The sequence below is a fragment of the Epinephelus fuscoguttatus genome, linkage group LG18 (genome assembly GCF_011397635.1).
Source record: "Epinephelus fuscoguttatus linkage group LG18, E.fuscoguttatus.final_Chr_v1".
NCBI classification, from domain to species: domain Eukaryota; kingdom Metazoa; phylum Chordata; class Actinopteri; order Perciformes; family Serranidae; genus Epinephelus; species Epinephelus fuscoguttatus.
The window spans coordinates 8,994,824-9,009,209 of record NC_064769.1 but is presented as its reverse complement, the minus strand read 5'-3'; the positions used below and the strand labels follow the sequence as shown (position 1 = coordinate 9,009,209).

Below are 14,386 nucleotides of genomic sequence, written 5' to 3'. Positions count from 1 at the left end.
AAATAGACAATAGAAGTTTACTTGCTACATCAGCATAGAAATAAGATTTGTCATTGAAAGAAATGTTTATAATGTAATACAGTGTAGCACATCTCCGTATTTCTTGCTTTAGGCAATGCATTTAGTTTTACTCAGTGTTTCCTGAGGTGACATTATTATCCACTAACTGTTGAAATATATTTAATTTAATGGTTAAATCTTGGTACCTGTCAAGTTCAATTTTGGCACTGCTCTATAAACATGCGTCCCATCTGAATACGCGTCGGGAGAGAACAAAGGGTTGAGGGTTAATTTTCAATTCAGTGAATTCCCCCGCATTATATTTCTCCATCACACTTGTTTATAGCCACCTGCTTCCTCCAGGAAAATAGTTTTAGTTTGTATTTTTTTGTCCTGAAATTAATGTGTATTTTCAAGTAATTTTCAGGTTATTTGGACATAATATGCTGACTAGAGATAGCAATTTGTGCTTGAATTGATATACAGTGTTTGTAGTTGCACAACTGACCTTATAACACTGAACTTGAATAATTATAAAAGTTCCTCTTATCTAGTAGCTGGTGACCAGGAGCTGCATCCCCTTTAAATGAATGTGACCTTTTCTCATATCTTAACAGCACATAAAGTTGCTGTGATTTAAAGGAACTCTATGCAATATTCAGAGGATTCATAAAGCAGCAATCCAGTGTTTGCTCTGTAAAAATATAGTGGAGTAATGGTGTTCTGAGCAGAGAATGAAGTCTTCTGTGTGTGTTGCAATATCAGCTTCTCTGTTGTGGTAGGCGGTCCAGTTGCTCATGCATGTTAGTGCATGTGAGTTCAGTGTGTGTATCTACTGGTTAGCCGCTCTGCACTGCACTCATATCATGGTTAATGCTAATATCGGGACGCCGTCATGACAGAGGTGTAGCGCCAACCCTCAGCCTATTTGGTGGGTTTTCTACGCCACAGTGTTAAGTTTCTGTGAAGTGCAGTAAAATTTGATTGATGCAACTAACACACATAAAACATGGCTTAACAGCAACAAAATTAAATCACAGTATAACTCACATGTTTCACTGATAAACCAGTTGACTCAAGAAGACAGGGTTTTCCTGCATAAACGTCATGCTAACATCATTAGCATTACCCTATGACATTTCCAATTGCATAAATTAGCCTAGCAGCTAGCAGACTTTTTTCTCTACTCATATGAATCTGTGAAATGGCATACAAGACTTAAAATCCTATTTTGCAGGGGCTTCATTTTCTTCACAATTTATTGTTTCTTATCTGTGAAATGAAAGTAAATAAAAGCTTTGTTTCCACTGAGGGAAATGGTTTTCACTTTATTAAAATACAAAACAGGACATCTGTGTCTTTGCAACGTGTAGTTACATTTCTGGTAGTCTCTATATACAGACTCTACATTCAGTGAATGTAGAGTCTGTAGGCAAACCCCGGAGATCTTGCCTCTGGAAGAAGAGCGGAAGAGCCCTGGTTTCCGGTTGTATGCTGTTTGTTGTCCGTGTGATATTGACCAATCACATTTGAGCTGGCTGCAGTTGTTGCCAGGTTAAACAGTCCGTGCGGTGAACTAACAAGGAGGAACATAATTGGCATCACTGCAAACTCTGAATCCATCGCGATGGTTCAGCATATTTACTTATATGCCTCCTCCGCAGAAATCAAACCGGAATGCCAAAAAATTGGGGGTCTGCCCTCAGAGGCTGTATCGCCATCTGCCGGAAGTCAGACGCCGAATACAGCGGATGGGTTTCGAGAATGCATTTCTGGGGAGGTACACGTCAGGCTATGGAGTAGGATACACATCTATGCAGAGCCTACATTGTAGGTACATCATTAATTCAAGGCAGAAGTATTAACCCAGCTGTTAGCTCTGTCAGTACTGTTGCCGTTGTTAGCACTGTTCACATTGTTAGCATCATTCGCTATTAGCTGCTAGTCAAGTACCTCTAGCTGAGAGCCCTGTGCAGACAACCTCTGAATATTAGATATGTTATGAATATCATATAGATCTCCTTTAAAATAGTCTGCATGGAATCTGCTGCTTGTACAACACCAGATAACCTGTTGTTAACTTAGAAAAATGAGCTGTTAATAATACAACAGCATCTAAAGGCTTCATGTCTCACATTGTCAGTCATTTCCTGGTGTCACATTTTCCTTGTCTGTTTTTTCCCCTGCCATGTACCAACTTTTTCTCGTAGTTTCAGATCCTGCCACTCTCGCCTGCCCTGCAGTAACCCCTGTGTTCCAGGTTTTTCCAATCGTATGTGATCCCCCACCTGCACACCTGTTCCCACTTACCCAGCAGCCCAGTAGCATATATACTGTTCCACTTCTATTCATTCCCCACCGCATCATCTATTGTGCTTCTGCTTTAGTGTTCCAGCCTTTTTCTCTGGCTGCTTGGTTTTGACTTTCGCCATTTTTTGACCTCCAGTAAACTTTTTATTTTACCAGCCTGGTCTCAAGAGTCGTGCTTTTAGGGTCAAACCTGTTTTTAAAGAGCCTTTACATCGTCTCACGCTGACATCAGAGATGCCTTTTAGGGAGAATCTTTTCGAATACTGCAGACAACACACAGACTGTGTATAATGTGACCGTGGTAAAAAAAAAACAAAAAAAAAAAAAAACAACAGTGCTCACCTCTGTCATCCTTTTGTGAAAGAGGCCGCGGTATTTGCAGAAGGGGTGATAAAGCACAAACCTCCCACTTGTCAAGGTTAATTCCCCAGCTCCCAGATACCAGACAGGGCGGCAGTGAATTAGAGAAGGCAAACTTTGTACAATTAGAGGACGAACTGTGTACCATACTTTACTCTATATTTGTAAGACTAGAAGACCTCTCTAAATAGATAAGGGCATGTGTCAGTGCATGAAGCAAAATACAAGAACATAATGTGATTGCATAAATAATCCTTTAAAATGCATAAAAGCAAAATAATAATTGCTATGATTAAACCACAACATAAGTGTGAATTTTGTGATTGAAATAGAAATTTTGCACTTTTTTCCCACCCTGGCAGGTTGAAACAGACTGCCTCCATAATTGAGTAGATTAATGGTGGCAGCTGTGGAGAATGTAATACAGCACTGACGGCAACATAGGGGTTGATTAGACATTGGAGGTGTGAAATAGCGAAAGGCAAAAAACTATAAAGACCTAGACGGATAGAATGACCGAAGCAGCCCACCAGTGTCGTTGCTTGGTTTGTCTTGAAAGCTCCGGAGCCAAATGATGAAAAGAGTGAAATTAAAGGCACATGATGAAAGACTTCTATGGCCATCAAAAGGAGAAAAAAACGTTTGCGACAACATGACTCCTGATTTATTGATTTCCCAGCTCAATTTTTTCATCCAGGGTGCTTCGAAAGAGCAAAGCAATCTATGAGTTTGTTGGCTGTTATTATATTCCCTTGGCAAATGGACACTCTCCACAAACACACACACACATACGCACGCAAACACACTGGAGTGCAACCCAGTGCACAAACACATGGAGCTCCCAGTGGGGCGGAGTTTTTAATCCTCAAATACACTGCCATAAATCAAACCCCACTCCCTCATGCCCCAGCTCGTCGCTCTCAATGAAAAGCTCAAGCCAGTGGCACATTAATAGCAATTTACAGGGCCAGCCATGCAAGGAGAGGAGCATCAACATAGCGTCCTTTATTTTGTAATTCCTTATTACTTTCACTTACTACACGGATGCTGAATTGGTAAAGAGAAGAGGATGAGACCTACCTACTTACTCCCTCTGAATGGATGTCATTCATGTTATACCTTTACCACGAACCCTCAATCTTGTATTCAGAATTATCTTCTATCAGAGAAATGACACATTTAAAATATATAAATGTATTTCAAAACACATTCTTTGGTACTGTCTTGCTCTACATTGTCTTTGTATTGCATGAAGGTGCCTCCTTGTCACTTAAGTCTGCTAGCAGGAAAATACCTAAAAGCTGCTGTGTGCTGGGGTGCACTACCAACAGGGTAACACACCCAGAACTAAGTTTTAATGCTGCCAAACCAAAAACCTGAGCCTTGAAGAAGACAGAAGTGCATTGGGCTGGGGTTGCCAACTATCATACTTCTGGCTTGTGACACACATTCACCTTTAGCACCTAATAATTCTCCCCTTTTAGTGGTTAATTGTCACTTAAGAAGACAGCAGTGTCTTGTGTAATGTGTAATTTTCTATCGTCTTTTTTATCATCAGTGAACAAAGTGAAGGCAAGATGAGACCAATCTGAGAGGGTTAACAGGGAGATATGTAGAAACAATCAATACTGTCACAATGTTTTGTTTTTTTCTAATACAAAGAAAGCAATAACTTAATTTCTCCCCTAAAAGGTTTTTAGGGAAGTCAGGTACTTTCTTCCTGGGTGATAAATGAGTGTATTGCAATTACTGTACTCTTTAGATTGTGCCCCAAACACATCGAATGAACTGCACAGTAATATTGATCTGACCCAACATCCTCTTTCAGAAGTCACATTACATAACATTATCTGTGGCTCCAAAAAACACTAAAACAGTAAATGACTTATTCATTTTACTGTATGTGAAAATCAAAACTCCATGATCCATTAAACTAATATCAACGTACAGTTTTTTCAAGTTAAACTAACTAACTGAAGCTGTCAAATTAAGTAGAACAGTAAGAAACACAATATGTGCCTAAAGTTGCATAAAATGGAAATGATCATGTAAAGTACAAGTACCTTACAAATGCGCTTCAGTAGGCCTACAGTATACTTGAGTCGATGTACTTAGTTATATAGCACTGTTAACATGAATACATTTAAATGTTTCTCCAATTATAGCAGTTGTTAAATATTCTGTTTGTACTCAGTAGTTATACAAATTACTAACTAATTTTCTTTACATCACAATTCACAGTTAATTGGACAGTAAACAGTTTGAGGTACAATTTTTCAATTTTTAAACAGTGCACTTTGAATGAAAATAATTTGCCAGATGCATAAAGCATCAAAATAGATCATTTATCCAACAAAAAACAAATTCCGACAGGGAGAACCCTCCCCCCCAACAGAGGTGCAGGCTAAGCTGCATATTTTTTTACACCCTGATGGTAAATTGAGTCCACACACAGTATGTGTACATGATTAAATGTACAGGTAAGTAGGCACATGGCATCATAATCTCACTCCAGCCAAGTACCCAAAGTCGGCAGCCCTGCAGGATATAACTTCATAAACCTGAGGCTAGTTTCCTTGATTAATATTTAATAAATCACAGTTATGGCTGGACAAACTGTCGAGGTTTTTGCTAACTAAGCTATGCAAGGCCTAGTTTTGATCTTGGTAGGTTTAATGATGATCTTTCCCAGTGATTTGATCAAATTGTTGTAAATATGTAATAAGTATGTCATACAGTGTTCATGTCTACATTAAAGCCTGTTAGTTACTCATGCATATACTCTGCTGTTTTCAGGTTGAATGGCTGAAAAATGAAGAACTTCTGAACTCTGATGGTGCCGTTGATACAAGAGGTGACCACAATCTGATCATCTCGGAAGCCCGTCTCTCTGATTCCGGAAACTATACCTGTGTTGCCAGCAACATTGTGGCAAAAAGACGCAGTGCCACAGCCACTGTTGTAGTCTATGGTAAGAACTTCAGATTTATATTTTCTTATTTGTCTAAAGTTAGATCTCAGCTAAAAAGACTTGACTGTCGAATTCTTTAGATTTGCAGTACAGATGATCAAAACAGTGTCAAACAGCTTTCCTGTCTGCATCAAAATATCAATTTTCACTACAAAAGCAGGCTGTCAAATTGGCACCTCAAGCAAATTCCCCAAAGTCATTAATATAAAAAGCACTGCTCAACCGCAGCGTGTGGTCTTTTTTCCACACAAGAGTCTATTGAGCAGGTAATGGGCAAGTGATCCCTCAAGTGTAAAAACAAGAAGACACAGGCACAATATTTACAAGAACTCAATTATTGATGGTGGAAAGGCAATGACGTGGGCTGTCACAACTCCCTGGCTTTTATCTGCCAGTGCTGAACACCTTACGTGGAACGCTTTGTATAGCTGCAGGCCAGCAGACAGTGTTTCCAGCATTTTTATAGCCCTGTAGAGAGCTCTGCGGAGACAAAGGAGAATAAGTGAAATTATAATGTCATACGAGCACCATCTCCTTTCACACCAGAGGAATACCTTGTTAATTGGAGTGTTTCTGTGCTCACTTTACTGACCTTTCCTCCTGTTATTTTTATGTTTTTAGGGGAGGACACTTAGCTGCAGCAGGATTTGATCTAATTCTTTCTGACAGCCCGTTGTTGAGGCCCATCAATCATTAATTTTCTTAATGCTAATGAAGTCTAGACAGGCTTACTACTCCCAATGTCAGACCCAATAGCGTCTGACAGATGTACAATGGTTGAATACTAGTATTTCTTCCTGTCGTATGACAGCAAATGAGCTGATTAGTCAATCATCCTGCAATATTTTAGGCAACAACTCAAAGAAGGAAGAAGACAGAGGGGAAGTCACCATTGATCATCTTTGTAAAGACACCTCAGTCACTTTTCCTGATAAGACGTTCATTGTCACTTTTGAGTGAACCCCTGTTTTTCATGACAGAAACTATAATAGAAAGTAGGCCAGCTTCCATTCTTGCACTATCTGTTGATCACTTTCCTTTCATCCTTTGGCACCCTCAGTGAATGGAGGCTGGTCGTCGTGGACAGACTGGTCTCCCTGTAATGTACGCTGTGGTCGCGGTGTGCAGAAACGTTCTCGCACTTGCACAAATCCAGCTCCTCTCAATGGGGGAGCCTTCTGTGAGGGCATGTCGGTACAGAAGAGCACCTGCAACACACTGTGCCCAGGTGAGCACAAGGACACATTCTTCGTGCTGTCAGTGTTTGTGCATATGCTAAAAAACTTGCTTTTCCACTATTACAGGGCTTGAAGTTCTCCGGCACAGTGCCGGATATTCTGGTGCAGGAATATTTTTTTCTCGTAAATATTTTATCATCTTGCCGTAGCAACAGTGATTCAACCAGTCGTTTTAAAGCAAAGCAAAGTGATAGTTCCAACTACCAATGGTGTATCACATTACTCAAGGTAAACAAGGACTTCTAGCCAATCAGAGGCAGAGTAGGGCAGGCCTTAAGTTTTCACAGTCTCTCATTAAGTCACGCCACGGACACACCGGACGCAGAACCAAAGTGCAGCGCCCAGCAGCGGAGGCAGTTTTCAGTCGGCGTCCATGTTAACCTATCTGACTGTTCACACAGGCCAGTGAGCAGAGCGGAGCACCCGCAGAGGCTCGTGCACTGCAGCGCTTCAGTTCGGCATCTGGTCTATTTTTCACATGAGCCGTGAGCGCCTCTGTCAAGCTGGATAGAGCAGATCATACCAAACAGGAAGTTGGACACAGAAAAGACGGGAGAATCTGGCCAATTTTCAAAATAAAATAAATTTAAAAAAAAAAAAACCTGTTTAATTATGATGTTGCTTGTCTGTCTATAAATATTTGTTCAGTTTGGTCTAGACACGAGAGAGATGAAAACACACACACACACAAAGAGAGAGAGAGAGAGAGAGAGAGAAATGGCTACAGGTTGGGGGTTGCAATTCACACATACAGAAAGAGAAAGAGGCGGTGTGGTAGAGATAAGTGAGATAATTTGTGAAGCCACCAATGAGTTGTCACTTGCAAATTAGCTCAGTCAGATAGAAGATGCTCCTTGGTGTCAGAGGTTGTGAGTTCAAGCTTCAACTGATGTAAAATGTACATTTTAATGCATTCTTGTTGTCTTCCTATTCTGCCACTTGTTGCTCAGAATTGCCTAAAATTGCCCGGCCCCAACCATTTTGTAGTAGCTGATGACCAGATTTTCCTTTTTTGGTGAACTGTTCATATTTCATTATTAAAAGCCTTGAAATTGTTATTCTAGCTCCTTGATGTGATACTTGATTGATACTCTCAAAGTGCACCAGATTAATTCATTTAGACGTCAAATGTTCAAAATTTTCTTCCGGGGGGGCATGCCCTCAGACCCCCCTAGTGCAGAAGGCCCTCTAAAAAAAATTTCAGGCACAGGATTTTTTCTTGCTTCAAGCCCTGCTATTATAAACGTCTTTGCACTAAAACTTGCATGTTACAGTTATATATCACTTATTGCACATCTGTTTTGTGCATGTGTTTACACACATACATGTATGCATAATACATAACCCTGTATCTGCCTTGTACATTAAATAGGCAGGATGTTCTCATACATTTCATATATGTATACCTACGAAAAATAATGTGCTGATGGGTGTAAAGAAGGAAGTAAAGAGCGAAAGTCCACATAAGTAAATAAGTTGTTGGGTGGGTCTAAGAAACACAGGACTTTCCCAAAGGTGACTGGTGTTCAGGACGTGTAAAACCAAATGAATTTTGAGTGACTTTCAGGAACATTGTCACCATGTATCTTCCCTAAACCTAACCAATGTAACTTTATGTGAACTATCTGACTTTACATCAAGTACATAACATTTTTTTACTGGGAGTTACATGCTGGGACTATTTCTTGACGGGACACAGTGACTTTCTGAAGTCTTGTCATCACCATTTCTGTGGCTGACCAGGATATAATGTGGTTCACGACCCCACGTAAAACTACAAATTGTTGTTTTTACACTTCAACCTTTGTACAGATTTAACAAACAAGATGTACCATATTAACCAAAAGGGCACTCAAAGAGCTCTGACCTTAGTGAAGACAGAATTCCCTATCTCGCAATGTTGAGGATGCAATATACAACATTTAGCACATTAATGTAGTAGAAAACTGTTATCTGTGTCCCCACTGGGTAGCTAATTGCCACAGCTCTGCACTGCACACCACCGCGTGATCAAACCCCACCGCCGACTAGGGTTTTATTACTGCAGAGCGACACGGACACGCCACCACACGAGTGTAAATGCTTGCAATGTTGTAGGCCAACAGCGTAGGCTCTGTGTAGAGCAGAATTCCGCCTTCAGGCCCAACCTTCACTGTGCCCCCACCAGGTTACCCTGGTGACAGTGAGCTAACCCTCACTAACACTGTTGATCACACACCTCCATGTTTGCTTGTGACATCCAAGGTGAGAGCCGTGTGCAATCCTGGCCCAGACTATGAATGTTGCACACTGCAAAAAAATTTTTAAAAAAATGTGTATCTGCCCCATGATTTAGATCTGCTTTGATATTTAATTTATTTGGTCTATGCTGCACTTTTTCAAATTAGTAGTTGTTTTTCTGTAATCCTGCTAACAAATTGACAAACAAATGCTGAATACATGATTTTCTCAGTGTAGGTAATAAGTGAGATTTAGGGTTGCTGGTAAGCAGCTTTTGTCTACCTTTGGACAGAGCCAGGCTAACATTTCCCCCTGCTGTTAGTCTTCATGCTAAGTTAAGTTAACCATCTGCTGGCACCAGTTTGATATTTAACCGACTAACACTTGGCAAGAAAGCAAATAAGTGTTCAAAGAACTGAAGACACTCCGTGCACAGCCGTGCCTCTCTCCTGGGTGCCAGCCGGTGAAGGATAAACCACAGAGAACCAAAAGGAAATCAAAGTTCCAGTGCCAACAGGATACTCAGGTTAACACCTGTTTTATTGACAGGTTACTTTGCAAACAAAACCCTTTTTCGTGTTTAAAGTGCCAGTGTGTAATATTTGGCATGGTTTATTGTCAAATCTGTATCTGAATCTGAATATTCTACCCATTAATATGTTTATATAAGTGTATAATCGCTATAAAATAAAATTTGTTTGGTTTTCATAGCCTTATAATTATGCTTTTATATACATATATAGCAAGGGCCTTGCTTTAGAGAGGTCGCCATCTTGCGCCGCCATGTATGTAAGGAAGCCCGAGCGGACAATCCAGCCAGCCAGAGAACGTGTTTCGCGTGTATAAATAAACCAACGAAGACAGTGGAAGGAAGGAAGAAGGAGGAAGAAACAGCAGAGTGTTAGTAGTTTGTTGATAGAGAGTAGTGAAAAGTTTTTTTAGTTATAAAGTTTGCGAATGGACCACACTTACCACGCAACAGGAGAGAATGAACCCGAACCGTCATCTGCGAGGAAAAGAAGACGCAACTTCACTCCTTGTGATGCACTCTCTGCGGCGCTTTTCCTCCTGATGATATATCTCCCCAACGATGGTAGCAGTAGCACCGAATCCCATTCTGTGCATTCAGCCTCTCTTCTCGCCCGCTCAGCATCCAAGTTCCTCATCTGTATGCTTCGGCTCAAACAGGCATGGCTCTGGATCTGTGTCCACTACAAGAAACTCTTCAAAATCGTGTTCAAAGTCGTCCATTGCAGCTACTATAGTCCGGAGATATCACTAGGCTAAATAAACAGCTGAGCACTGTTTACAGGCTACACTGTCAGTCAGTGTGTGGACTGGAGATTGGTGGAGCAGAGAGGGGAGGGGGTACCTGCTAGGTAATGTAAACGAGTATGTGTGTGAACTGTGTGTGTTACGCTAGAAGAGTCAGAGTTTGGGACGGAGTCTTTTACCCCCTGGAGTGTTACCAGAGTTTTTGGAGTGCTCAAATAAACTGGCCTTTTTCCCGAACGCTCCTCTGGTCTCCTGCTCGTGAGGGATTCATTACAATATCGTAACATGGCTTAGATTTCTAAATAAACATTTACCTCGTCGCTAGATAGACCTACCCCTGAAAAACTCGTGTCTGCGCAAGGCTTTTTGTCCCTACGAGGCCACCGATGGGAGGGGTGAGCAAGTGAGCCCTGCAATCTAGAATTTGACCACTGATGTCACTGTTTTCAACCCATTTTACACACTGGCCCTTTAATGGAAGTTGTCAATAAAGTGTTAACCTGAGTACCCTGGTGTACACTGGAACTTTGATTTCCTTTTGGTTCAAAGCAAATAAGTGTATTTCCTAAAACGTAAAAGCATTCAGTTAAAAAGACTACAAATGTAACAAAAATGGTCTCTGTCATCGATTGCTGAAGAGAGTAAAGCGCTTCTGTAAGTTGATTTTATTACCTATAATTACAGAGGATGCTGCCGGTGTCAGAGGTAAGGAATCAGTCTAAAAGCCTGAGGTAAGCCTCGCAGTCAGCAGCAACCAGTTACAATTCACAGTGAAGGCATTGCACGTCTGCAGTGCTGATAGTGACAGTGGTTTGCATCTGAAATCTTATGCAGTGGACCTTAAAAAACAGCAAATGAAGAGAAAATGCACGGGAGATGGAGAGAGGAGTGAAAAAAGAAAAGGATACAGAGAACCTGTGAGAGAGAAACAAACAGCAGAAGCTTAGGGTGTGAGAAGAGGGGCAGAGCTGCAGTTCCAGTTATCAAAACATCCGTGTAATCTGCTCTGCCCAAGTATTTTTTTTTTTTTTTTCCAAGACAAGCTCAAATTTATGATTTCAACCACAGCACCAACATAAAGGGAAATGCTCATCAGGTTTAAGAAAAAAAAGTTATCAGTGGAAGGCAGTGCACTCCTCCAAACATTATCTCCTCTTTGCCAACTGCCTCCTTCTGAAGGATTCTTTCTCCCGCATCAGAGTTTTAACATAAACAGGGTGCATTTGCGTTTAGATTAGCAGGAAGAAGGGAACCTTTAGAGCATTTGGAGGTGGAAAGGAGACTTGATAGAGTACGGCATAAGCAGGGTGTCTTTGTGCTCCAAGTCAGCAAGGCGGCACAACATTTTGGCACCCTGAGGAGGAAAATGTTTTCGTGAAGTTAGTGGTGCAGCTGTTACCTTGAAAGTGTTTCCTCATAAACTCCCAGGGAACTAATAAATGAATCAAATTGGTTTGAATCTTTTATAAGAACTAAGGACATCCTTGTCATGTCAGTTAAAAACAAAAATCTGTGTTTTTCTTTATCTTCTTTAGTCATTTGTGCTTTGTCTGTATGAGTGTTTTGTTCCCACATTGAAGGGATGGGGACAGTGTATTTAAACAATGCATTCTGCACATCAAACCTTTATATGCGCCTCCTCCATTTACTTAAACATTTGCATGTGATTCCCTCAGTGGATGGTGGCTGGGGAGAGTGGAGCGAGTGGTCAGTGTGCAGCTCAGACTGTGAGAGGCAACGCAGCAGAGAGTGCACTGCTCCGGAGCCCAAACACGGGGGTCGGCTGTGTGACGGGGTGGCACTGGCCATGGACAACTGCACCGGCGGCCTCTGCACACAGAGTGGGTAACATCACCATCTCCCTCCCCCCCGCTTAACAATGAAACAAAAGATAGCTTAGCATCATTACTGTCAGCCTCATTGTGTTCAGGGGCTGTGTCATTATAGATCTACTGTTCATAATTTTTGGCAGTGTGGGGCTAGATCATGATCATCATTATAATCATGCTCATTACCAGCACCGTCATCCATCTTCATTATTCATCCTCTCCACTCTACATACATAACACACAGTGTGCACGGGCATTGATGCATCCACAAGTAGAAATGAAATCAACCAAGACTTGTAGCATTTAAAAGGTCAAAGAGAAACTCTCAAATTCTGATGTTTCTCTGTCTTTGCAGATCGAAAGTTGCTACATGATCCTAAGCCACAGGGTGAGTTTCTCCTCAGCTTCCATTACTTACTATAATGTTATTGTAAAGATATCACTGTCCACAACCATGGCCTGGAAGAATACTTGTGCAGTAATTTAGTTTATAAAATGACCAAACAGGACTTGATATTGATTGGCTGGAGGGAGTCAGGTAGCCTCAGTGCTCTTATTTAGTGTCATCATCACCTTTATAAATTACTTATTCTTGGGCTGCTTGTTCCAGCTGTTGCTAGGCTACACCGTTTACTATTTGCTGGAGTTGTAAAGTAACATACACCACACAAGTCTGCAGTTGATGAGGATAGTGCCAACACAGTGTTTCTATTGAGGACCCTGACACGCAGGACCTTTATCTGCAGGGTGAACTGGCAGTAAGTGAGAGAAATATGTGTGACTGGTGTTTGAGCCAAGCAAATCAGTAATATTACCCAAAAAGAGCACATTGCCACAAAATAGGAAACAATACTTATTTTGTGATGGCTGGAAAGCAGCCATGGTATAAAAGGGATAAATCACTCTGACAGCTGGGTTATGAAAACTAACACACTCTGCATGACTCATTGTGAATTCTCCCATACTTAGAAAACAGACGAGAGGTATTTCAGATGTTCTGACGAACAGGTAACATACAGTGTGTATGAATAATAAGTGGAAAATACAAGCATATTTTTTGAGTTGATTCATAGCATGTCGTTTAGCAGATAAGAAAAGAAATACATTTCTATTAAAAGCATTGGATTTCCAGGCTGGTTGTGATTTTGGTGTCACAGCTTAGACGTTTCTGACTGCTGGCTGCTATCTAATCGCAGCTGAAATGGTTAAGCAAGAGACTGTCATGATTCATGAGTGTTTTCTCAACCCTTGGCATCCATTTTCACTCCATTTACAGTAACATACTACATGTCGGATCATGTTACGTGTTAATTGACTTAACGTTAATTAAAAAGAAATACCATTAACTCTGCTATTGTTAAAATAAACACAGTGGAGTTAAACTGGATTGTGTAGGTACAATAGTACGAAAGGGACAGTTTAACCCTCAGTCAAAAATACATATTTTTCCTCTTACCTGTGGAGCTATTTATCATTTAAGATTGTTTTTGTGTTTTGTTGTGTGTTGCAGAGAGATATTGGTCGTAGTGATGTCTGTCTTCTCTCCAGTATAATGGAACTAGATGGCACTCTGTTTGTGGTGCTCAAAGCACCAAAAAATCTGAAAAATTCAATAACAATGTCTCTGCAGAAATCATGACCCAGTTACTCAGGATAATTCACAAACCTTGTTGTGAGCAGTTTCATGTAGGAACTATTTTGTTTCTACCGAACTACACCCCCCAACAGTATGACCACACCGAAGGAAGCGTGCATTTACTACTGGCTTACCTAACACCTCAGAGATAGTTGACGTTACAGCTCAGCCAAGGAGGACGCCATTAATCTCCACAGATTCTGGTGATGGGACACAATATTGGTATCAGAAGTGTTCTGGTTTTCCTTTGTTTTCTGTAGTCCCAGTTGTATCATCCAATCTTGTTTAAACGGCAGGTTAACAGTCCGTGTTGACAGGCAGAGCCCATTGGCCAAAAAGCAATCTCAGAACCTGTCAGCTACAGTGTGACGACAGTTTAACTTTTTATTTTTTATTTTTATCAGTATTCAAGTAATATCTGTTTATAGAGATTAACCAAAATCACACAGTTGCACAGAAGAGGAAGTCTTGGCCTGGACATCGGCTGGCTACACCAGAGCAGCCCAAAATATTGGCCCTCTTTATCATCATCAGATGATAGCCAATG

The 14,386-nt window shown here is 40.9% G+C and overlaps 1 protein-coding gene across 2 annotated transcripts in view; it reads left to right on the top strand.

Moving 5' to 3' along the window:
• LOC125905544 (netrin receptor UNC5D-like) overlaps positions 1-14,386 on the top strand; it is a 236,520-nt gene that overhangs the window by 188,153 nt on the left and 33,981 nt on the right. For both annotated transcript variants that reach the window (XM_049603559.1, XM_049603561.1), the window contains 4 exons: positions 5,467-5,641; positions 6,702-6,869; positions 12,051-12,215; positions 12,559-12,591. In XM_049603559.1, coding sequence (XP_049459516.1) covers positions 5,467-5,641; positions 6,702-6,869; positions 12,051-12,215; positions 12,559-12,591 — 541 coding nt within the window. The remainder of the gene's footprint in view (positions 1-5,466; positions 5,642-6,701; positions 6,870-12,050; positions 12,216-12,558; positions 12,592-14,386) is intronic.